This window comes from Andrographis paniculata, unplaced genomic scaffold (genome assembly GCF_009805555.1).
Source record: "Andrographis paniculata isolate CXL003 unplaced genomic scaffold, ASM980555v1 Contig76END, whole genome shotgun sequence".
NCBI lineage: Eukaryota > Viridiplantae > Streptophyta > Magnoliopsida > Lamiales > Acanthaceae > Andrographis > Andrographis paniculata.
Genome location: NW_026137613.1, coordinates 962,728 through 986,659, shown reverse-complemented (window position 1 = coordinate 986,659; position 23,932 = coordinate 962,728). Strand labels below are relative to the sequence as shown.

General features: G+C 33.8%; 4 protein-coding genes across 7 annotated transcripts; 1 reads left to right on the top strand and 3 right to left on the bottom strand.

Annotated features, from left to right (window-relative positions):
* Positions 1-1,451: 1,451 nt before the first annotated feature.
* Positions 1,452-5,307, bottom strand: LOC127266528 (cysteine synthase). Its single transcript, XM_051296788.1, has 11 exons — positions 5,162-5,307; positions 4,642-4,698; positions 4,428-4,537; positions 4,041-4,098; positions 3,688-3,951; positions 3,458-3,595; positions 3,277-3,328; positions 2,727-2,806; positions 2,574-2,633; positions 2,400-2,480; positions 1,452-1,906 (listed from the first exon to the last, which is right to left on the bottom strand). Exons 2-11 carry the CDS (start codon positions 4,681-4,683, stop codon positions 1,814-1,816), a joined length of 978 nt encoding a protein of 325 aa, XP_051152745.1. The 5' UTR covers positions 4,684-4,698; positions 5,162-5,307; the 3' UTR covers positions 1,452-1,813.
* Positions 5,308-8,858: 3,551 nt separating this feature from the next.
* LOC127266538 (ferredoxin C 1, chloroplastic) lies at positions 8,859-9,497 on the top strand. The gene has a single exon (XM_051296806.1). It carries the CDS (start codon positions 8,898-8,900, stop codon positions 9,342-9,344), a length of 447 nt encoding a protein of 148 aa, XP_051152763.1. The 5' UTR covers positions 8,859-8,897; the 3' UTR covers positions 9,345-9,497.
* Positions 9,498-14,258: 4,761 nt separating this feature from the next.
* LOC127266622 (uncharacterized) lies at positions 14,259-17,561 on the bottom strand. 4 transcript variants are annotated; one of them, XM_051296941.1, is made up of 3 exons: positions 16,138-17,561; positions 15,074-15,203; positions 14,261-14,987 (listed from the first exon to the last, which is right to left on the bottom strand). In XM_051296941.1, the coding sequence occupies exon 1, from the start codon at positions 17,375-17,377 to the stop codon at positions 16,295-16,297; it is 1,083 nt and encodes a 360-aa protein (XP_051152898.1). In that variant the 5' UTR covers positions 17,378-17,561; the 3' UTR covers positions 14,261-14,987; positions 15,074-15,203; positions 16,138-16,294. The 4 variants fall into 4 exon arrangements, with proteins under 4 accessions (XP_051152896.1, XP_051152898.1, XP_051152897.1 ...); XM_051296940.1 differs by having other exon boundaries at positions 14,262-14,996; XM_051296939.1 differs by having other exon boundaries at positions 14,259-15,217.
* A 1,289-nt stretch (positions 17,562-18,850) lies between these two features.
* On the bottom strand, positions 18,851-22,691 carry LOC127266515 (FRIGIDA-like protein 4a). Its single transcript, XM_051296773.1, has 3 exons — positions 21,717-22,691; positions 20,518-20,693; positions 18,851-19,609 (listed from the first exon to the last, which is right to left on the bottom strand). Exons 1-3 carry the CDS (start codon positions 22,600-22,602, stop codon positions 19,124-19,126), a joined length of 1,548 nt encoding a protein of 515 aa, XP_051152730.1. The 5' UTR covers positions 22,603-22,691; the 3' UTR covers positions 18,851-19,123.
* Between the last annotated feature and the right edge of the window lie 1,241 nt (positions 22,692-23,932).

Sequence of the window (23,932 nt, the reverse complement as noted above, 5' to 3'; positions counted from 1 at the left end):
CCTGGCTTTTGATATAAACTTCTAACCCTTAATTTCATTTACCTTTGTGTAATTATAATTATTAGATATCAAATTAGTTTTATCAAATTAGTTTCCTACTCTGTTTACTTAGTAAGATTTTATCTCTAATTTTACTTTTGATTTTATTATTCCAATTGTCTTTTTTCTCCAACATCAAATCAAACATCAAATAGGATACGTTAGCTCTGGACCCGCTCCAGGTCTGGTCTTAATGGACGGGTTCGGGTATAAAATATTTGGTTTGGATCGGGTTGTAGATTTTGCATTTTAGATCTGGCTGGGTTCCGGGCGGCTTACGGGTTTTACTATAAATACTCTGCACCCCGGATCTGGACCCGAACCCAGATATTTTAATAATGATTATAATTTATTTATATTTTTATACAATATAAATTATAGTATATATTTATTTAAAAAAATTTAAATATAAAATAGAACTTTAATTCTAAATCAAATTTATTTTCGCATTTATTTCTCTTACAATTCTCTTTATAGTCGAGACTACTGCTGACCGCTATCACTACGGACTATCGTCAATATTTGATTGTTCTTATTTTTAAAACTATAATTTTTTGGTACTTTGACACATACTTGTTTTAGTATTAAATTAATTTTTAAAAATTATTTTATTCTTTTATTTAAAAAAAAAAAAAAAAAAACGGGTTTTTCGTGTTGGCCCGGACCCAGAGGGTTCGGAGCTGGACGGATTCTAAGACCGGGTTGAAGCTAGGCGGGACAGGTATTGGGCTCTAATATTTTATAGCGGAGCGGGTCTCAGGGCCTGCAAAATCCGTCCCGAACCCGGCCCGTTGACATCCCTATTGTAAGTAAGGATGTCGATGACCCGAGACCCGAACACTTCTTGTTGGACCAAAGATCCAAATTGGATTCGACTATATCGGAATCCGATTCAAACAATACCCGACAAGATCCGATGGATCCAAAAATTTAATTACAATTCTTAAAATTTAACTCAAAATTAGATCCAAACCCGGACCCAATATATATTAAAATTTATGTATTTTATTCAAAAATATTATAACAAGATAATTAATTAAGTAATTAAACTAAACATATTTTTGAATTTAATTTATATTATTAAAAATTATTTTTTCAAGTATATAATTATATATTATTTGGGTTTGGATCCGGGTAAGATCCACCCTTGGATCCGTGACCTGATAAAAGTATAATATACCCAACTGAAACCCAATACCCGAAAAATTGACCCGACTCCAAATAAATATTTCAAATCCGAATCGAATCGGGTCTCCCCTGATCCATCGTCATCCCTAATTGTAAGACTATAGATTATATGAACTTATATTTTAATTCAGCATTGCTGAATATAATTTTAGGCACTAACTTTATATTTAATATTTATAATCCCAAGACGCACTAATAAACTAATTCGATATCAATGTGATCTATTGCTGCGAAGATAAATTCGTAGTTGTCACGTCGTCATAAATTCAAACTTACAACGTATATCAACGTATAGTTCGCTTAGTGTAAATTATCGGGCCTAGATTTTGCAAGCCCAAATTTACCCAGAGCCCATACAAAGAGTAGACTTAGGAAAATCTAAAAGTAACTCCGTTGATTTATCTAGAAAAAAACAAACAAACAAACAAACTCTGAGTGAAAAGCAAATCTATTGAGATAAAACAACTCAAGTTTCAGATTCAGATTCACATTCAGGAATCATTTCCAAAAACAAGAACTATCACACACACCTGTTTATTTCGTTGCATTCACGGACAAACTTCCGAAGGTATCCATCCAGCCGGTCTCATGCCTCGAACGTCATGCTTTCTGCCTCCTTCCTTACGGATTCAAACAGCACAGACGAGAGGTATCGCTCCCCAAAGCTTGGGAATATCACCTGCAAGAATCGAATATCAATGCCAAATTACGAACAAATATCATATGGTTGGTTACACAGAAAATGAGTTCCTATTTGTTGTCATCCTCGCGCATATCAAAGCCATGAAAAGGCGAAAGTATACATTTTCTCGAAAAATACAAGAAACCATTCCTCATCTACGGCAGAAACCTTTTCTTTTTTGTTTTTGGGAATGTGGATTTGAGCAAAGGCGGAATTGAAGTGAAAGAAACATCTGCTTTGAAATAATGTAGACTGACTTAGTGTTATGCATAGAAGGTCTGGAATTTTGAAAAATTTTGGAAATAGTAAAAAAATTGAGTATTTAATATACGAGAAAGAAAAAATATATTTAATGTAATAGTGTTTTGAAAAAATTATTGGTCATGAATAATACCAAAAGTTTCAAAAATATCCATATAAACAGATCGTGAATTTGGAACAACTTGAGCCTTTTGTCAAAGAAGAAACAGAAATAGTTCTATGAACTTACCACGATGAGTTTTCCAGCATTTTCAGGTCGCTTCGCAATCTTAACTGCAGCTGCTGCCGCGGCGCCAGATGATATTCCAACCTGCAAAAACATTTTCAATTGGAGAGACTGAAAATGGAGAAACAAGATATCTTACTATGTTGTGTGTGTATGAACCGAGACAATCGAACTTACCAATAAACCCTCTTTCAATGCAAGGAGCTTTGCAGTCTCTATAGCCTCGTCGCTTGAAATCTGTCGGAGATACAGCAGAAATAATACATGAATTACAGGTTATTTCTAAAATCGATCAAAACCTGACAGAAAAGTTAAGAAACATTGTCTCACTTGAACAACTTCATCAATGAGATCAACTTCCAGAACACCAGGGATAAAACCAGCACCGATTCCTTGGATCTTATGCGGACCTTTCGAATTAAGTAAAATATAATGATTAACAAGTTCGATAACTTTATCGCTCAACATAACCCATTTATTGGAGTCATTTATAATATTAGAACTCAAAAGTTTTTTGTTTACTTGTGTTTTCAAGTTTATTTTCGCACTATTAGTTGAAAATTCTCTAAAAAAAAATGGCATAACATTCGATGCATCCGTTACAGCTATTATATATCACAAAAACCTGTTCCAATTTAAAACACAACATTCAACACCTATTTACATTACACCCAACACCTATTTTCTATTCAACTTTCTATTATTCTCGAAAAAATCCAAAACACCAAAATACTTTTAAACCGAAAGAAGAACAAATAAATAAATAAACAAAGGCCAATAGGAACAAACCCATAATCAATACTAAGAAAAAGGCTACATACATTGCAAGTAAAAAAAACACAAGACAAGTATCAGATGAAAATCTATCGAAGAGACTAACCGGGTTTTCCTCCAGAAAGAACAGGGCTTTCAACCGGCTCCACGCCAATTAACTAAAAGACCAATAGACATAAAAGAAGGGAAAAATGAGAAAATCACAAGACAATAAAAAACAACAAATAATAATTTGCCGAACATTGCTGAGAACTCTAATGCAAATCTAATCGAAAGGATTACCGAACCTTTATGTTAGGATTCTGTTCTTTAAGATACTTCCCAGCTCCCGTGATAGTGCCTCCCGTCCCAATTCCAGATATAAAGAAATCAATTTTCCCATCTGTTCCTTTCCAAATCTCAGGTCCCGTTGTTTCATAGTGTATCTATACGTACATAACATTCAATTTGATTAAATTCAATCTCTCAAACAAGAAGCAATCTCACTTAAAATAAATACGGAAATACAGCTCAGTACCTTAGGATTTGCGGAGTTTTCAAACTGCTGAAGGATGTAGGAATTCGGCGTCTTCTCCCGTATCTCTTCAGCCTTCTGAACAGCACCTTTCATTCCCTTGGCAGGATCGGTTAGCACCAACTCTGCCCCAAAAGCACGGAGAATGATTCTGCGCTCGAGGCTCATAGAAGAAGGCATAGTTATTATAAGTTTGTAGCCCTTCGCAGCAGCCATGAATGCCAAGCCTATGCCCGTGTTCCCGCTCGTAGGTTCAATGAGCACACTCTTAATTTTATCAAATAAATTCGACAAAAAAGTTAAAAACTATCAATCAAATATACTACAGTTAATAAACCAAACTTCATGCTAATTACCTCCCCCGGTTTAATGAGCCCTTGTGCCTCAGCATCCTTAATCATACTATAGCCGATTCTGCACCAAACATGACCACCGAAATCACAATATATTTACCTAAATACAATCCTTCCCGCATCTACAATCATTTAGTTGTATTCTTTTGTGAATTTTTCAAGATTTTTTACTATTCAATTAAGTTTTTCTCAAGAAATATCAAATTAAACCACTTTTCTTATATTACACTAAAAATTAATTTTACATTCAACATATCACATTCGTATTTTTTTTATCGGACACCAACACTTGTTCATATCACGTCAAAGAATAGTTCAAATTCAAACTTTTACTATTCAAAAAATCCAAACCCACAAACACATATGCCAAGTTATTACGAAAGGTAATACCTATCTTTGACACTGGAGCACGGCTCCATCGATTCCAGCTTGGCCGCAACACGCCCAACACAACCATCGACGATATTGTTCAAGTAAACCAGTGGAGTTCTACCAATTAACTACAAATATTACTCAGAAAATTTACCATTAGCCATTGAATCACATAGCAAGATGAAAAGAAAGGTAACAGATCGATTTACAGTGTGCAGCAGCAAATACTAACCTCAGTAACATCCTTTGCAATTCCACTCTTTCCCTCAGCCATTTCTGTTTATCGAATCTGCAGACAAAATCGCAAGGAACTTTAGCCAATTAAAAATGTGAATTAACTCAACTCAATTAACAACTTATCATAGCAAAATGTAAAACAACAATCGGTAATAAAAATCCCCAAATAAGAACTAACACTGTCAGATCTATCACCAATCTATCAACAAATTCAAGTAAATTTATTGGAAATAGAAAACCACAGTTCTATTCATAAGCTGCCGCCTTCACCAACTACAACAACAATATTAAGCAGATAAATTTGAAATCAAACCCTAATAAAAGCACGCATCAATTAAACTGCATCTCAACAAATTCAGATAAAAATTTTCCCAATATTCGATCAAATTTCCCTTTTCTTCTGATGTATGCAATTTGAAGCAGAAATTCAAAAAATAAAACATAAAATCGGCCGTTTCAAAGCACTCGAATATTGATGAGCTCAACAGTATTTGAGATCAGAAAAAGTAAACCACCTCTTAATCGAAAACCCGTTTATGGTCGTCTGCAAGAACGCGAATTGGAATTATCCGTGGAATGGGGTTTATGGTTTGATAAGATAAATGAAATGAACGATGATGGCTAGGTTGTGTTTTTCTCTGTTTTTTGTGTTTGTTGTTTTTTCTTTTTTCTTTTTTTAATATATTAAAATAATTTAAGTCGGCTTGAAAAGTATAATTGGAATTTGAAAGTCTAAAGTTGATTGTAAATAATGTTCGAAAAAAAATTGGTTTGAGTTTGGTATGAAAGTAATTTTTGATGAAATATTTTGTAAAGAGAAAAATATATTTTTTTTTAAAAATACAGAATTCAAATAGTAAAATTTGGAAAAACTCGACTAAAGAAAAATACTCTAAATTATGGTTCAAAATTCTTAGTATACAATATAAAATTTAAAATATTACTCCCTCTGTCCCGCACTAGGGATAAATCCACGCTTTTTTTATAGGCAGTGTAAATTAGTAACTTATTAATAATAAATTATTATTATTTTTTATATGTATAATATTATTAGTATTTTAAAAAAATTTAAGATTATATCTCGAAAAATATGCAATATGAATATCATTTGTAGATAAGATGTTAGAAGTTTAATTAAATTGATTTATATTTGTTAAGTATATTTAAGAATGATAAAGTTACCGAAAATAGAAAGAGGTCATCTTTTGTTGACGTATAAAAAAAATGGGTCATCTGTAACCAGACGGAGGAAGTATTATCTAGTAATTTGATATAAGTGTAATATAAATAACATATATTCACACTTTATACTATTAGTAAGGTGCATGTTTTGTAAAATAATTAAAATGATTTTGAATTTGTTTGTACAATTTTTTTTATATACAACTTTTAATATATATATTATTTTTTTTACAAAAAAATCAACTTTATATTATTGAGATAATTTTTTATATTTTATATAAAAAAATCAAATGAAAATATCAAGCAAACAAACTTTTTTATTTAGAATTGTTATTAAAATAAAGTTTTAAATCATATGTTGATTTAATAGATCACACCTTTTATTTCAGATAAATGATCTTCAAATAAAGCTTAAGATTAAAATTAAGAGCAAAGTCAGCTTTGCTGAATTAATAATTAAGCATGTGAACTAATTTGTTAAAATAATACTTGATAAAATATTTTATAAGAAAAAAAAAAATCTATTATATAATCAAAATAGTAAAATTTTAAAAGTTTTGGTATGTTTATTTTTTTTATTTAATTTGACATTTCAAAAAATTAAAAATTAAAACCACAACAACAAACATCCCCTTTATTTGATTTGTAACTAAAATAAAAATAAAAATAAAAAAATTAATATTAAATTTACCCAATTTTTAATAAAAATATGTAATATTGTTTAATTAAAAAATAATATTTTTTTTAATGATGATTAATCTTATTCTTTTTTATAAATATTTTTCTTTTATTATCTTATTGTTATTTTTACACAAGAATCAAAGATAAAAATATACTATTGTTATCCTAAAATTTTATTTGGGATAAAATATTATTTAATTTTGGATAATTTATTATCAGACTTTGGATAAATTAAATCTTAGCTAAATCTAGATTTGGTAGGCTGTAAGTAGTATAAATTGAATTAAGGAGACTACCTCAAAGCTCCGGACTTCTTTACACATTTTCTTTTTTTTTTTTTTTCGTAATTTTAATTTTTATGCAATTTATTTATTTTTTCTTCAATTTACTTTCCTTCATGCTTTTATTTTTCTTTTAGTTTCTTTTAATTTCTTGTCACATTCCTCAACTTTTCTTGTTTTCTTCTCCTTTTATCATTGTCTCTTTTTATCTATTTTGTGATTTTTTACTATTGTGAACACGGTTCCGGATCCTTTTTGGAGGGAAACGGAGGACTCACCCGATTTTTTACTGGCTCGTTCCGATAAGCCGTCGAAAAATATTAATTATTATATCAAAACATAGTACAAATTAAAAAAAATAAATTAAAAAGTATTTTCATATATTTGTACAAAAAGTTTATAAATATTTTTAATATTAAGTACAATAACGCAAAAAAAAATAAATGTGAACCAGGCTGACGTAGAGAGTATTAAACTATTTTTAACTATTCACAAATAAATATATTTTCAAAATAAACGAAGATGGTATTCTTTATTATAAAATACTACTATGAAAATTAAAATTCTTTTTAAATAAATTTGATTCGAAACAAGAGCTAAACCCGAATCAACCCGCTATATATTATTAATTATTTTTTGTCTCAATTTAAAATATATTTTTACTATTTCCGTTCGGTTTTACTCAAAGTATCAATTTTTTTAGTAAAAGTAATTATATACTAATATCAAAATACTTCTAATTTTTATTTAAATTACAAGCATACCATTAAGCATACAATTACTTTCTATATAAAGTCAAATAGCAAAAAATATGAAAATCTCTTGCATACTTTCACTAACAAAAAATATCAAAAATTTGTGCACACTTGTACTAACTAATAAAATACTATCTCCGTCCACAATAAATCTACTTATTTACTTTTTACATGTTAATATTTGAATATTAATTATTTTATCCAAACGTATTACAAATGTAATACCTGGAGTTCAGTCAACGCTAGACCAACTCCCGTGAATGAGCCGATGTCAGGTTATCCAATACTAAATAGACTACTTATGTCAACGTACACATTCTTTTTTGGAATCCTTGTTCATTTGTAGAACTAGTCTAATTCAGATACACGACTTTTTGTGACTTACGGATCGAAATATCATGATAAATCAACAGAAAATAACAAAAATTATTTTATTAGTATTTTATAATATTAATGTAAATAATATAATTTCTTAATTTATTACAAAAACGACAGGGAATATAAAATATGCATCACCGCCGTAGTGCATTTCCATCTCTTCAAAACTCTCTCTCCATTTCCGCCGGCCATCGATTACAAATTTTCTCTCTTCAAAACAATTTTAATGTAAATTATTAAAAGTATATTTAATTATGACTATTAAAAATATAAATTAATATACTATTATTTTTTATTTTTTTTACAATTATATATTAAAATATTAAAATAAATTATATTTAATATTGTTAAATAATTATAAAAAAATATTTTTATTAAATTATAAACATATATCAAATAATTTGATTAAAAAAAATGTAAAAACAATAGTTAATACTCCAATCCATTTTTTCGTTTTAGTCCGTTCCATAACAAAGTATTCATTTTTTTTAGTAATCTACTTAACATTACAAATACCCTTACAACTTACAATATATTACATAAACGTCGTTACTTTTATATCACACGTACTAATAAAGTTATTTTAGTTATTTCTACTTTATTTTTACTATATCCCAATATAATACTAATATTTCTAAAATTACTTGTAAAAAGCAAATAAATATTTAGTTTCGAAACAGAGAGAGTATATTTATGATTGCTTAAAATATTACTGTACTAAGAATAAGAGCAGCAACGTAACTGTATCCACGAGATAGAACAAAACCATAAGAACAATTAATAAATTTTTATTTGAATTAAAAAAATTTAAATAAAAAAATTTCAATAGGTCAAAATTAATAAATTTTTATTCGAATAAGAATAATATAAATAAAAAAAATAGAACAAAAATATTTTTTTGCTCTAAAAATAATAAGCATTTTATTTATCCTCCTCAGTCACTTACGACCACACACACTCCGCCCCACCCCAAAATGGCGACACCTCTCCTCCAATTATCCCCTCTTCTCCTCCTCCCTCCCAAAAACCCTAATTATCTCATCCCCAAATCCCCACCGACTCTCCCCCTCCGCCGGAAAAGCAAGCGCTCGTCCGCCGTCGCCGCCGCCTATAAGGTGGTGATCGAGGAGGCGTCGGGGAAGACGACGGAGGTGGAAGTGGAGGAGGATGAGACGATCCTATCGAAGGCTGTGGAGATCGGGCTGGATGTGCCGCACGACTGCAAGATGGGCGTGTGCATGACCTGCCCCGCCCGGCTCGTCGCCGGCGCCGTCGACCAGAGCGAGGGAATGCTCAGCGACGACGTGGTGGAAAGAGGATACGCTCTGCTCTGCTCCTCCTACCCCAAATCCGACTGCCACATCAAAATTATTCCCGAGGAGGAACTTCTCTCGCTCCAGCTGGCCACCGCCAACGATTGATTCATTATGTTATACATTTTCAATTTCGATTTTGATTTTGTGTATTATTGCCTCATCCATTTCATGGTAGAAAGAAAGAAAGAAAGAAAGAGAAAGGAAGGTACCACCGTTTGCAAATATATCTTATATCCTACTTCGATTTTGTTTACACAACTTTTGGATATTCAAAATTTTCAAAAATATTATTATTCCTACAATTTATTCCTATTTCTTTCTTTAACAATTTATCAATTTTTCAAATATTTATTTTTTTTTTTATAATAGGATTGGCTAATTAATATTACAAATATTCTTATAATTGTCCACACACAAAATAAATGTTTACTTTTGGTGCAGTGTTTAAGAAATAATAGTATTTTAATTATAAAGAGTAGTTAAAAGTAATGTAATGACATTTTTGCCTTTGGTTTTTTTTTTGTGTAAAAGTAATAATGTGATATAAAGTAAGGGTAAAAGTAAGGTATTTAATAAAATATTTACTTTGAAATTGGACATTTCAAAATAGAAATATATATACTTTCTATCTGAACAGAAAAAATAATATATTACACAAATATCATTATATTTATATCATACAATATTAATAGAATTAATTTAGTCATTTTACCTTTATTTTTAGTTTAATCCTGACAGAGAGAGTATAGATATTCACAAAATATATATTATCCGACTCGGCTCAAAGATTTGAATTAAAAAAAAAAAATTATAAAGATACGTGAGTCTTAGAGGCGCCGACAGACAGACGAAGTATATTTTTATTTTTATAATTATCTATTACAATTAAAATTTTATTATTTTTTAAATTTTACATAATAAGTATTTTTTTAATTCAAAATATTTTTTTTTATATTTTTATTTGTTTCATTCAATTTTTTTTATTTAAAAAAAATAATTATTATACTTCTTACAGTAGAAAGGTTATTATTTATTTTTTACACGTGAATTTTTTAATATTGATATTATAATAGGTTATAGTGAAAATGATAAAAATATTATATTAGTGTTACGCACAAAAAATAATAATAATAATAATAATAATAATAATAATAATAAGGTATCCAGAGTCCGTCGGTGGGTTCTCAGTCGGTTGGTTCTCAATCAGATAAGCAAGTCAGATGGTCCGCGGTCGGGCAAGCAGGTCGGATTATCCGCAGTCGGATAAATGGGTCGGTTGATACAAAGGTTGGCTGCTATGGGGGTTGGTCGAAAAAGGAAGTCGGGCGAAGAAAGGTCTGTTGATAGGTCAGACGATTGAAGAGACCAAATAGTGGTCGTTTGATGGGGCGACCAGTGAGTCTTTTGATCTGGCGACCAATTATGTATCTAGATTGGTCGGTTGGTCGGTCGTTGGGTTATGCGGTTGGCGAGGCGGTTAAAGACATGTGTCAATGAAAGAGGCAGTTCTGAGTTCTGTAAGTGGTGGGAACGGTTGGTGAAACAGTGCGACGGTTCTGAACGTTTTCTTCAAAGAATATTTAAGGATTTGGATCATCATTTGGCAAGGCATCTTCAATCAACTTCAACAAAGCAAAGTCAGATTTGAGGATCACCACTTTAAATTTCATTTTTTTATTTTTCAGTTTATTTTCTGTACCATACAGTGTTTAGAGATTCCTAATCTCAGGCACTAATTAATCAAGTTTAAGGATATTTTCTATATCTTTGAATTTTACTTTATTTTTGTTGAAAAATTACATCAACAAATTAGCGACCACAGTGGGAGAAAATTGCTGATCCATATGGCAAATTTTCAATTCCACAGTACAGCCGTTGGCTTTATCACGGCAGAAGAAGCTTCCCAACTACGGGCCGAATTGACAGCAGGTTTTCGGCAAATGTACGACCAGCAGATAGCAAATCTGCAGGCAATACATGACGCAATGCAAAACTTGATGGAGCAATCAAAATTCATGTTGAATTCGGTTCCTGCACCGCCAGAAATGTCATGCCCCCAAACGGACAACGCCATTCCTGAGCATATACCCAGTCAGACAGACTGGAGACAGGACCAAACAGGAGGACAGGCCCGACCAGGGACGACCGAATGGACGGAGACAGGTCGGCAGGATCACAACGCCTGGACGGACCATAGTCGAAAAGACCACACCGACTGGACGGACCATGGTCGGGAGGACCACACCGAATGGACGGACCGTAGTCGGGACAACCACATCGACTGGATGGACAAAGGTCGGGAGGACCACGCCGACTGGACGAATACAGATCGGGAAGACCACGTCGACTGGACGGACAAAAATCGGGAGGACTACGTAACCTGGACGGATACAGGTCAGGAGGACCCCGCCGAATGGACGGATACAGGTCAGGAGGACCCCGCCGAATGGACGGATACAGGTCAGGAGGACCCCGCCGAATGGACGGACACGGGTCAGGTCGCCGACCATAACTTTTCAGGCGAGCAAAAGAATGACAGAACAACAGTGGCCGAAAGGAGGAATAAGTCGGACGGGAGTCTGAATACAATGGTAGTGCAAGATCGACCAACGTCCAGGCCAGCACCAGTCCGCGATAAATGGAGGTCGGGTCCAACGTAGCCTCAAAGGATGGAGGTCGGATCTGAGGCTGACGTAGCCTCGGATGCTAACCTACTAACTCCTAAAACATCATAAGAAATGATGCTTAGGAGTCTTGAGGAGGAGGCATGTTGTTACGCACAAAAAATAATAATAATAATAATAATAATAATAATAATAATAATAATAATAATAATAATAATAAGGTATCCAGAGTCCGTCGGTGGGTTCTCAGTCGGTTGGTTCTCAATCAGATAAGCAAGTCAGATGGTCCGCGGTCGGGCAAGCAGGTCGGATTATCCGCAGTCGGATAAATGGGTCGGTTGATACAAAGGTTGGCTGCTATGGGGGTCGGTCGAAAAAGGAAGTCGGGCGAAGAAAGGTCTGTTGATAGGTCAGACGATTGAAGAGACCAAATAGTGGTCGTTTGATGGGGCGACCAGTGAGTCTTTTGATCTGGCGACCAATTATGTATCTAGATTGGTCGGTTGGTCGGTCGTTGGGTTATGCGGTTGGCGAGGCGGTTAAAGACATGTGTCAATGAAAGAGGCAGTTCTGAGTTCTGTAACTGGTGGGAACGGTTGGTGAAACAGTGCGACGGTTCTGAACGTTTTCTTCAAAGAATATTTAAGGATTTGGATCATCATTTGGCAAGGCATCTTCAATCAACTTCAACAAAGCAAAGTCAGATTTGAGGATCACCACTTTAAATTTCAGTTTTTTATTTTCCAGTTTATTTTCTGTACCATACAGTGTTTAGAGATTCCTAATCTCAGGCACTAATTAATCAAGTTTAAGGATATTTTCTATATCTTTGAATTTTACTTTATTTTTGTTGAAAAATTACATCAACAATTAGTATTGGGTAATATAAAAGTAATGATATTTGTGTAATATAGTGTAAGTTGAAGAGTATTTATTATGTTAGGTCGACATTACAGTTATTAGATTAGGAAATTATAATCTGGTTTGGGACGGACAAAAATAGAAAGTGACAATCTTTCAATGGGACGAAAAGAGTACACTAATATCAAGCTATTTTTAATTTTTATTTAAATTATAAATATATCATTTTAAAAAAAACAAAAATATCAAAAAATTTCACATATTTTTAATAATTAATAAAATATTATTATTTTTTAATTTATTTCAAAATTTCACCAGACCTTTTGATTGAAGACTGAGAGTATTTATTTTAAAAATGAACACCAAGAGTATATAATTATATAGTCCCCCCGTCCCACATAATTTGTCTCTATTTTCTATTTTCTTCCGTCTCACGTAACTTGTCCTTTCTATTTTTGAAAATATAATTATACACTTTAATCGCATTTTAAATTTTAAATTTTATAATTTAATTTTAAATAAACTATTTACTTATATTAATCTTAATCTATAATTATTTTTACTAAATAATTATTATTTTTACTAATATACTTCTTAATTACTTACTAATTATATTTTACCTAAATTCTCGTGTCTACGGTAATACACTCATGTTACATAGGACCGGGGGTAAATTACAATTCTTTTTCCATTCCGTAATAGGAAAAGAGCTTCCTACCATGCACAATCACATTAGGGTGTGTTTGTTTGGGGGTTTGGATTTTGAGTTGGAATTTGAATAGTAAAAATTTTGAATTTGAATAGTTGTATGATGTGATATAAATAGGGGTTGACGTGATGTTTTGAATGTAAAATTGATTTTTAGTATAATATAAAAAATAAGAAATAGGTGTTTGATTTGATGTTTTTGGAGAAAAAAATTAGATGAATAGTGTAAATCCAATTCAATCCCCCAAACAAACACACCCTACGGATCCATATGCCATCCATTCGTAGGGGTGCTAATTCATATTTCCGAATTGTGTCCATGTCGGATTAAGCTTTGGGTATAATAAAAGATCTGTCAACCGAAATCCGACCTAAACTCAAAATTTAACCCAAAATCCTAGACCTAAACACATACGATTTTTTTTTTTGTTTCGAGCTCGGATTGACCCGATCTTTTGAAACCCAAAACACCCAAAGCCAAATTTAAAAATTTTCAAATCGAACAAGCTTGATTTTTCAGGTCGAATTTAATTTTGACACCCATATACAAATGTATCTTAGAAACACAATCCAAGAAACTTTAAAAAAAAATTTCATGCAATATAATTTCAATAGATTTTTTCTTTAATTTTTACTATATCTTTTTATATAATGATTTTATAAATTATACATAGTAATATAGCAATACATTAGAAATTTTTTGAGATATCCTAAATTTAAGAAAATTATATATGTATATCCATATATATTATGTAGACGGCAGCTACAGTGCTCAGCACTGTGCTGAACAGCACACACATAGCTAGCAAATAGCACAAGTTAATGTTAGTAACAACACATCGTTTATATTAATATAATACAAGCACAACATACACAGATAGTTGACAAACAACACACGGTAATGTTAGTGACAAGACATCATTTATATTTATATAATACAAACACAACACATGAATTAACAATACATCGTATAATCTCGTACAACACATGCAGTAGTTCATTTCAACACATGATATACACTTATACAACACACGTATAATTATAAACAAACAGTACATGTCATTGTTACAAACAACACATGATGTTTTTAGGCCATCTCTAATCCATCAACTCCATTTATCCATGTTTAATTCTAAATATGCAGTTGCTACCGTAATTTTAATCCAACCATAAATCTATTTTTCACTATTATTATTCAAATATTCAATTTTTCCTATTATTTTAAACTTTTTATTTTTATAATTTAAAATATTTCTTTTTAAATTTAGAAAAATAAAAAATAAATTTAAATATAAAAAAAAAATTTAAAAAAAAAGGAGCAACACCACCAAAATTGGCGTTGCATTGTAGCAACACCAAAAGATAGCGCACGAAGCCAAATCTGGCAACCCAGCGCCATTAATGGCGCTGGATTGGAGATGGCCTTAATAAAAGACTTGTATTGTTTTTGTATTTTATGGATGCCACGGTACTGAACCTTCCCCTATTATGTATGTTGGGCTGAGAATCCCCTGGCGGATACCCCATCAACTTCAAGGTTGTCAAATGTTAAAACCTAAACATACTGTGCAGATACCTTAATACACACAACATTAAAGTAAATGGTATTTTGTCTGAGGAATACTGAAACTAAATACTCACCGCACAGAACCTTGGCCTATATGTAGGGATCCTCCAAAGTTCAAAATGGCAGCAATCTTTTGCATCCTTTACAAGAAAAGCTTTCAATCATTGATGTCTTGCACAAGAGCCATTCAGGTCCTAAGATATTCTGTGAAGAAAAAACTGTCCATGTGTTTAGAATATGTCTGAATCAATATATTGTAATAGCACATAACAAATAAACAGATGATATCAAATTTATATTAGTCCACACAACGCATCACAATTGATTTCAGTACATATTATATGTTATTACAGTACAACACAGACAGCATATATTATGTTGTTTCAACAACAATGGTGCCGATTAGCCCCGATCATCACCATAACCAATGACGGCCATTGTTGGCATGAAGATCATATACTATAGAACAACAAACGACCGAAAGTGCTGACATAGGACAATAGAAAACATATAAATGAATCTACCAAATGCAACAATATAATCTGTCATTGAATTCAAAATACAATCCGTAGATGTGAATTAAATCAAAAGAACATGCATCCAAGCAAGACAAAAATTCAAGATGAGCAAAGGTAGAAACTTCCTATAGTTAGAAATTACACAATCCAAGCATGAACCTATACAATAGATATCTCCCGGTTTTTAAGTTTTAACCATTACAGCCTACAGCTTCCAAATGATCGTGCCGATAAACAATATTCAAAAATAAGATGCCGCAATAATAACTTGCACACAAGACAGTAAAACGAAATACAGATTATATAAGTTACTGAACCATATGAGATCACAATATAACAATAAGATCCAGGAAGGCATTACAAAGTCCTAAAATCATCAAAATCATTTTCGCTCTTCGACTCATCAAGAAAAAGTGTTGAAATGTTCTCATGAGCTTATGTAAAGTGACAATTCCAAATTATATACAGTCACCATTAGTTGCTGAACTTAAAAACCAGTTACAGTAAAAATATCAACAATGGCAACAAATTAGTACAAACGAGAAGAAAATCAAGTGCAATATTCCAGAACCGAAAGACAAAATTAACTTTACCAAGCATCTTACTGCCTAGGCATTTACCTTAATGGTAAGAATCACCGGCATCTTCTCCTTAAGGTCAACCCAAATTGTAATGGTTGCTAGCCATTCTAAACAGAAAAACCTTAAAAATTGCTTCCAAAACAGATTGCAGTCGATTGCCACTGTTTACCTCAAGATCATTTATTATACCAATAATTCAATCTCCAGATCGCCTTCGGGTAAGGCCCTTAGCTTTTCGCAATTTAATTTGCTTAAGTTTCACCTTAACACAAATCCCTCCATCAATAATCGACTTAAGAACAACTTGCAGCTTGCCCTCCAATTTCTCCCCTCTTCGTGGCGTGTACACGGCATTGTGGATGTCATCTTCCAAGGCTCTCCGAGCCAAAACTTCCCCGACTGCGACGCAAGCGCTCCTATTCTTGCAAGAACTCATGTCGAATTTCATGTCCTTGGAAATTGAATGCGCCACAGCCACAACTTTGCTCGTTGCACGATGGATTATGCTGGCTCGCACCGAGCCCTTTGTTATGTGAATATCCAAACAAAACGGTTCGTGGTAGGGTGCTGTTAGTTGATTAAACGTCGGAACTCTTTGCTTCTTTTCAACACAAGAATCCTCCTCTTCGTGTATTTGAGAATTCCATTTGTTATCCCTATCAATTGGCAATGACTCCATTTTACTTCTCTTGATTGCTGTAGTATGATCCTTCTTTGACGATATCTCATCCATTACCTTCGATTTTGCTGTACTTTCTTTCGAAAGTTCTGTAGATTTTGCTGTACTTTGTTTCGGAACTCTTTCATTTCTTGAGGATTTCTTCCCATGGAAATCAAACTTGTATTCTTCATACTCTTTGGAATCCTTATCAAGCTTGTAAAACAAATTTCCACGAATTCGCATATCCTCAATGGAATCAAAATCAAAATCAGCACCCGAATTAACAAAACTTTTATCACTGCAGCCGTGATTCAACGATGAACTCGTTTTCAATGATTTATCCTCGTTTCTGCCTCTCCAAGCATCAGCTAATGCCGACGAGACGCGCCAAGTCTCATAATCAACTAATTCAATTTTGCAATCAATTAAATCACACTTTGGGAGATCCGTAATTAATGGCGATAAGTGAAGCCTATTGCCGACAGAACGCTGCTCCCTACCCTGTTCGATAGATGTCGAAGCCTTTGAAGAAGAAAACTTACAGAGTAGTCGCGACGATAGAAGCGGATTTGTGATTGAAGTGAAGAAAACGGTCCTTCTGAGCAAAGAAAACGCCATGCCGATGGATTGAAAGGGGTTTTGATTTTGCAGTGCGGAATTTCATTGAAGAGTAGTTCGCCGGAATAGCAGTCTGTCTTCACCGTCTACTCTTATTGTTTGAGGAGACATAATTCATCGGCGGGGTGAAGAAGAAAGGAAAGAAGAAGAAGAAATGAAAGAAGAATGAATAGAACGCAGCGGCTTTATTGTTGTTGAGGTAGAGGCTTGTATTCTTTGTAATAATTTATTTATAACTAAATTACATACATAATTAATAATGGTGCAATTGTATCTTACAATTATTTTATTCTTTTTTACTATTTTAAATAATTAAAAAATATATATATTTTTTTTGTTAAATTATAAATATATTAAATAATTTGAACAAGTAAATTAACATATACTCCCTCAGTCCAGTTAAAAAATATACATATTTCTATTTTGGGACGTCTAATTACAAAGTAACCATTTCATTAAATACCCCATTTTTTCACAGATACCCCTACTTTACATCACATCATTACTTTTATACCAAAAAAGTAAAAGGCAAAAATGTCATTTCACTACTTTTACCTGCACAGTATAATTAAAATACTATTATTCATTAATCTCCGCTCCAAAAATAAATGTATACTTTTAACTTAGACGGAGGGAGTATAATAAATATGTAAATTTTATACAAATAAAAATGATAACGACACAACTACAATATTAAATTTAAAATTTAACACAATCTTTGTGTTGTTTGAATATAGTAAGCTCATACTATAATCTTACAAACACATGACATTCTAATATTAGTATTATATTAAGTTGTAGTATAAAGACAAAAATACCCAATTAGTATGAAATTTGTGCAATATATTATGGTATTTATTATATTATATAGATAGTACAATTAAAAAATGATAATTTTGTTTTGAAATCGACCAAAATAGAAAATAGTAATTCTTTCAATAATGGAACTTTTTTTTAATTAAAACATAGCTAAATAATGAATCAACCATTTTACTTTGTATAAAACTTAAATAATTAAATGAATGTTTATAACTAAAAATTAACTTTAAATAAAAAATATGTTTTTTTTTTTTTTTTTTTTGCATATTTTAATTTAACCCATAAATTTTACGTAATAAATAAAACACAAACAAATACTATGCAATTTACCCAATAAAAACACAAAACAAAACAAATCAAATCCTGAAAAACAGTATTTGTAACTCGAATTTCTGAATAGTAACCATTCTAATTTAAATCCAACATCCAAATTGAGCACAAATATTTCATGACACAAACCTAAATCCCCACCCAAATTGATGATTATAATGATGAAGATGATCAAAATGCTAAATACTTAAAATGTAGATGATGCCCATACCCAATAATGTTTCTTTTACTTAATTAGTAGCCCTTTCCTTATATCTCTATCTATCTAGCCATCGATCACCACTCTTAAAATAGCTTTTCACAACCACCTAATACACACTCCTCTACTACAAGTCTTTCAACAATCAGAAAACGAAAAATACAGCCTGCCCATGTCAAGGTACTCGTAGCAGTAGTCGTAGTAGTAATTAAAGAGTATAAGGATTAACACACAAGTGGGGGGGGGGGGGGGGGTTCGGGGTTGGCGGGGGGCGTAAAACCGCTACCGTTAAAAGGTTAGTACAACGTCGAATATTACAGACCCAGAAACCACATTTTACCGTAATCAGTAAGTAGAGTTACCTTCGAAGCAATCGACCCATTGTCATCCCGTCTCTATCAGTAGTAAGCTTGCTGGTAAGCCGGCGCCATTCCATTGCTGTACCCTCCGTAGGGGGCGGGGAAGCTGACCGGAGACACAGGGTAGGACCCGACCATGGGGGGCGGGGGAGGGGGGGCCTCGGGGGAGTAGGCGAAGGGGGGGCTCCGGCTGCCATGGCCGTACACAGCTGGGACTGCAGGGTATGCGGGGACAGGGGTGGGGGGGTACTGGGGGGATCTCATGTAGGTGGGGGGCGACGGGAAGGACGAGACGTAGGCGTTGGTCGAACGGCCGGCCTTGGCCGGGGGCATGGGGCCGCCGTTGTTGGCGCGTGTTCTTTTTGCGGCCGGGCTCGCCGGTTTCTTCTTCTCAATCTTGGCCTTCTCTAATTGGTCAAGGCGTTTCTTGAGGTTGTCCGGGGGGAATTCGGCCTCGAGCTTGTACTCTTCGATGCACTTGAGAACTGCGCGGATTGCTGATTGCTCCTTCTTGGCCGCCATGTGCTGATCAAGACATTTGGAATAAGCAAAAGTTAATGAACAATTACGAAGTGCATAGTCAGCCATTTTGGTAATGCGGGCAAGAAGAAAACATCGAAATTCCATCAACTACGTGGGTCTCCCAACCGAAAGGGGTCAGTAGATTGGGGGTGGGGTGGGGGGTGGGGGGGTCCATTTTTCAGGAAAAGCAATCACATGGAATGATTTAATTCTGTAAATGTTTAAGAGATGGGATAGAAAGTAAGCACAGAAACTCAAGAAGAGTGAATACCCCCCTCGACTTCGAGGGTGCCAAAATACCTTAAAACATAAACGGTAAAATTGCTCATAACTCCCTCGTAATTTCGAAATTCAGCGTAAAATCTACCTGTAGTTTAAAAATTGCATAGCGCCCCTTTACTTTAAAAAACATAGCATGAAACCCACCGCCATAAAACCTCCTTTGTGTGATGAGAAGATTTCCTATCTATATTTTTGCATTGCGGGTTTCATGCAACACTTTTTAAAGTATAAGAAGGCGAAATGCAATTTTTAAAGTAAAGTAGGGGATTACGCAGAGTTTCGAAACCACATAAGGGTTTCATGCAACGTTTTAGAACGTACAAGGAGACATTATACAAATTTCAAAGTAAAGTAAAATTTATGCTGAATTTCGAAACCACAAGGGAGTTATAAACAATTTTGTCAAACATAAACATGCTACTATACTGCAAAGATTAAGGGTCGGAATTTATTTTTTTTTTTTTTACTTCGAAATCTCACGATTCTCTATAAAATGTATTATGTTTCCTCACAAAATATAGTATAATTCATTGCTTAAGCATAAAAGACAGACAAACCAAACACACCCTAAGTATATGCAACCTTAGCATAAATGATATGCATCACCAATATAGAGTTCAAAAACTCACTGCAGCACGGCCTGAATTGTTGGGATCCTCCAAAATCGAAGTGGCGGCTTTTTTTGCATCCTTGAGAAAGGCTTTCAGCAGTGGGACAGGCGGGAATCGGTCGGTGAGGCCAACTTCATACGTAAAATGTACAGCATCAACCTGTTGTCCTCTTCCAATTAATTCCTCAATCATATCTGCACCAGAAGGCATCGAAGTACTGAGACAATCTTGCGAACTGATGTATTAGGTATTACATTATTGGCACAAAGATCGTATACTATAAAACAACTAAGACGGAAAGATAAGACAAAGACACTAGAGAACATATACATGAAAGATAGGACTACATTGAATCAGAAGAGCATGCATCCGAAGACATTAGAAAATTATGGTCGCACAGCTATAACCTTCCGATAAATGAGGATAAACCTAGCATTAAACTTAACACAACATCTCTCTTGTTGTCGAATTTAACCATGTCCATCTAGAGCTTCTAAAGAATCATACCGTTAAATAATATTAAAAAAATAAGATGCCATAATAAATTGCACAAGGGCTTTAAGAAAAACCAAACATTAAATGAAATACACCTAGTGTCGTCACAATTACTAGTCATCAGATTTCCTGCAGAAAAGAGAAAGTGTAAAAAATTCCTAATTACGCAAGTCGTGGAGAAATTAGCAAATAGTTCTGCTGACCAATCAAAGAAAAGAAATGAGAGCCCTCGAATCCCGAATTATCACAATTGTTTCCCATGCTGGTCACTAAAGATTAATCAACTCTGGACATAAACTGAAGGGTCAACTCTAATCCTCATCTTGGAAGCTCCTACAATGCAACTCACTAAGTTGCAGCCTACTGATCTTCAGAAAAATGCTTATCTAGAACTAGTTTGTGAACCTCATTATAAACTGTTGTTCACAAATTTCAGATAATGTTAAGTTACTAAACCTTAGGAGACCACAAATTACACATAAGATGCAGGAAAGTAATCTAAATCTGTAAAATCATCATTATCAATGTTTTGTTTCTCGACGCAGCCAAAGAAGTGTGATGTGATCATTCATTCCAAAATCAATCTACTGTAAAAATTATTATTCGCCATACCTCAAAAGCCAATTACCATAGAAACATCATCAAATGCAAGAAATTAGGGCAAACAATCAAGAAATTGGCAAGAGCAATTTTCCAGAACCGAAGCCAAGAAATAACTTTACCGGGCATGGTATCGCCTAGGCCAAGTGAAACAGCAAGCTTCGGCATTTGCTTCCTCCACGCTGAGGCTACAACAAGCTTCCTATACAAATCCACATCGTCGTCCTTTACAATTCCAAAAGTCACCAAATGCTGCAGGAAAGTATGGACATCAGGCGTTTTTACATTCTCAATTCCTCCCCTCTCCTCCAGGCTCTTCTTCCACGTTTCAGCAATCTCCTCAGCCTTCACCTTAATGGTCGGAGTCACCAGCATCCTCTCCTTCCCCAGTACGGGATCCACCATGACCGGAATCAGGGACTCCAACAACAACACGCAAGCCCAACCCAAATCGTAACTGTTGCTAGCACTGCTAAGAGGAAAAACCTCGGAAATTGCTTCCAAAACGAATCGCGGAGGATCGATGCACTCAGCCAAAGCCTTGGGCAGTTCCGATCTGAACAGCTCCAGTTCCTTCTTCCGAGAGGTAACGAAGATCCAGAACTTCTTCGCAGCCATTTTATGGCAGAAACTCTTCAATTTCATCAACAATCCTTCAGAATCATCGACCTCCGGCTCCTCAGTTTGGCTCTCGGACATGGACCTCTTGGTCGTCCTCTCCAGCGCTTCGAAAGCAATTGACATAGATTTAGAAATGGATGACTCGCGAGTGTCGAGAGCCTTGAGAGAGAGCTGAGTCTCGCTGTTCAGAGCCTGGAATTTGGCCTTGAGCGCATCCGATTTCCTGATGAGGTCCTGCTCCAGAGAGGAGAAATGATCGGACAATTCCTTCCAGAGCAGAGTACAGCTCGTCATCAGAGATGTCTGGCGCTGGAAATCGTCGAAGCTCGGCGGCGGCGGCGGCGACGGCGGATTAGTCACCTCGCCTGGATCAGGCAGCGAACCCATGGTGGAAGGAGGGGAGGAATTGAGAGTCTGGTCTGGCAACTCGGACCAAAATTAAACCCTAGAGAGAGGGGGGGTGGGGTGAGGGGGGAGGGAAGGGGAGGCGAGAAAGTGACGGTGGTGGGGGGCGATAAATTAAATGGCAAGGGAATGGGCTGGGACTAACGTGCGCCGGGGTGCGCAGTGTAAGAAAACAGGTATTATTATTGCATCACACTGTGTGACTGTGCAGTACATACCACTGCACTGCATTATTATGGTGGCGTTCAAAGTAGAACCTTTGTTCTGTACTTTTTTTTTTTTTTTTTTTTTTTTTTTTTTTTATGTAACAAAATATTTTTGGAATTTGGGTGAGTTTTTTGGTAAAAAAAAAATATTTTTTTATTATTAAAAATTTATATAATCGGCATGCCGAATCAATATATGCTATAGGAGTAACCAATATACTCTCTCCGTCTCATAACAAAGTATCCATTTTTTCATTTTAATCCGTATCATAACAAAATATCTATTTCATTTTTTAGTAACGGTACTATCTAACTAACATTACAAATATCCTTACAATTTACAATATATTACACAAATATCATTACTTTTATATCACACATATTAATAAGGTTATTTTAGTCATTTCTATTTTATTCCTACTATATCCCAATATAATACTAATATTTCTAAAACTACGTGCAAAAAGCAAATGGATATTTATTTATGGGACGGAGAGAGTATATCCATATATACTTCAACATCTTTGTACTACAGTATATATTATATTATAATTCAATATATGCTATCACAACATAGTTAAAATATACTCCCTAGTCCCTATGTCTCATATCTATATATCAATTTGCTTTTTGTAAGGAGTTTTAGAAATATTAGTATTATATTATGATAAAGTAGAAATAAAGGTAAAAAGACTAAATTAACCATATTAGTATTGTATGATATAAATGTAATGACATTTGTGTAATATATTGTAAATTAGAAGAGTATTTGTAATATTAGGCAGATAGTACAATTACTAAAAAAAAAAAAAAATATTTTGTCATGAGACAGAACAAAATAAAAAAAAATAAATAAATTATTAAGGAGCGAATGAATATATATATATATATATACATTGATCACTCATGTGACAGAGGACCAGGAGTACCATACTAACCAGATCATTGCATGATCTATCATGCAGCCTTAAAAATTAGTATTTTTTGCATCGCCAAATTTATTTACATTTTTTGTTTTTTTACAAAGTCAAATATTTAATATTTAACTATTATGTTTCACTCGACATTTATTTATCATAATTGTCACTGCTGTTATTATATTCCCC

Coding starts and splice junctions, on each gene's coding strand:
- LOC127266528 (XM_051296788.1), bottom strand. CDS start 4,683: ATGGCTGAGGGAAAGAGTGGAATTGCAAAGGATGTTACTGAG. Junction 2,634..2,726: donor TCATTGATGAAGTTGTTCAA/GTGAGACAATGT, acceptor TATCTCCGACAG/ATTTCAAGCGACGAGGCTAT. Junction 1,907..2,399: donor ATGCTGGAAAACTCATCGTG/GTAAGTTCATAG, acceptor CGATTCTTGCAG/GTGATATTCCCAAGCTTTGG.
- LOC127266538 (XM_051296806.1), top strand. CDS start 8,898: ATGGCGACACCTCTCCTCCAATTATCCCCTCTTCTCCTCCTCCCTCCC.
- LOC127266622 (XM_051296939.1), bottom strand. CDS start 17,377: ATGGCGTTTTCTTTGCTCAGAAGGACCGTTTTCTTCACTTCAATCACA.
- LOC127266515 (XM_051296773.1), bottom strand. CDS start 22,602: ATGGGTTCGCTGCCTGATCCAGGCGAGGTGACTAATCCGCCGTCGCCG. Junction 20,694..21,716: donor CCTAGGCGATACCATGCCCG/GTAAAGTTATTT, acceptor CTTCTGGTGCAG/ATATGATTGAGGAATTAATT. Junction 19,610..20,517: donor ACAATTCAGGCCGTGCTGCA/GTGAGTTTTTGA, acceptor TGTCTTGATCAG/CACATGGCGGCCAAGAAGGA.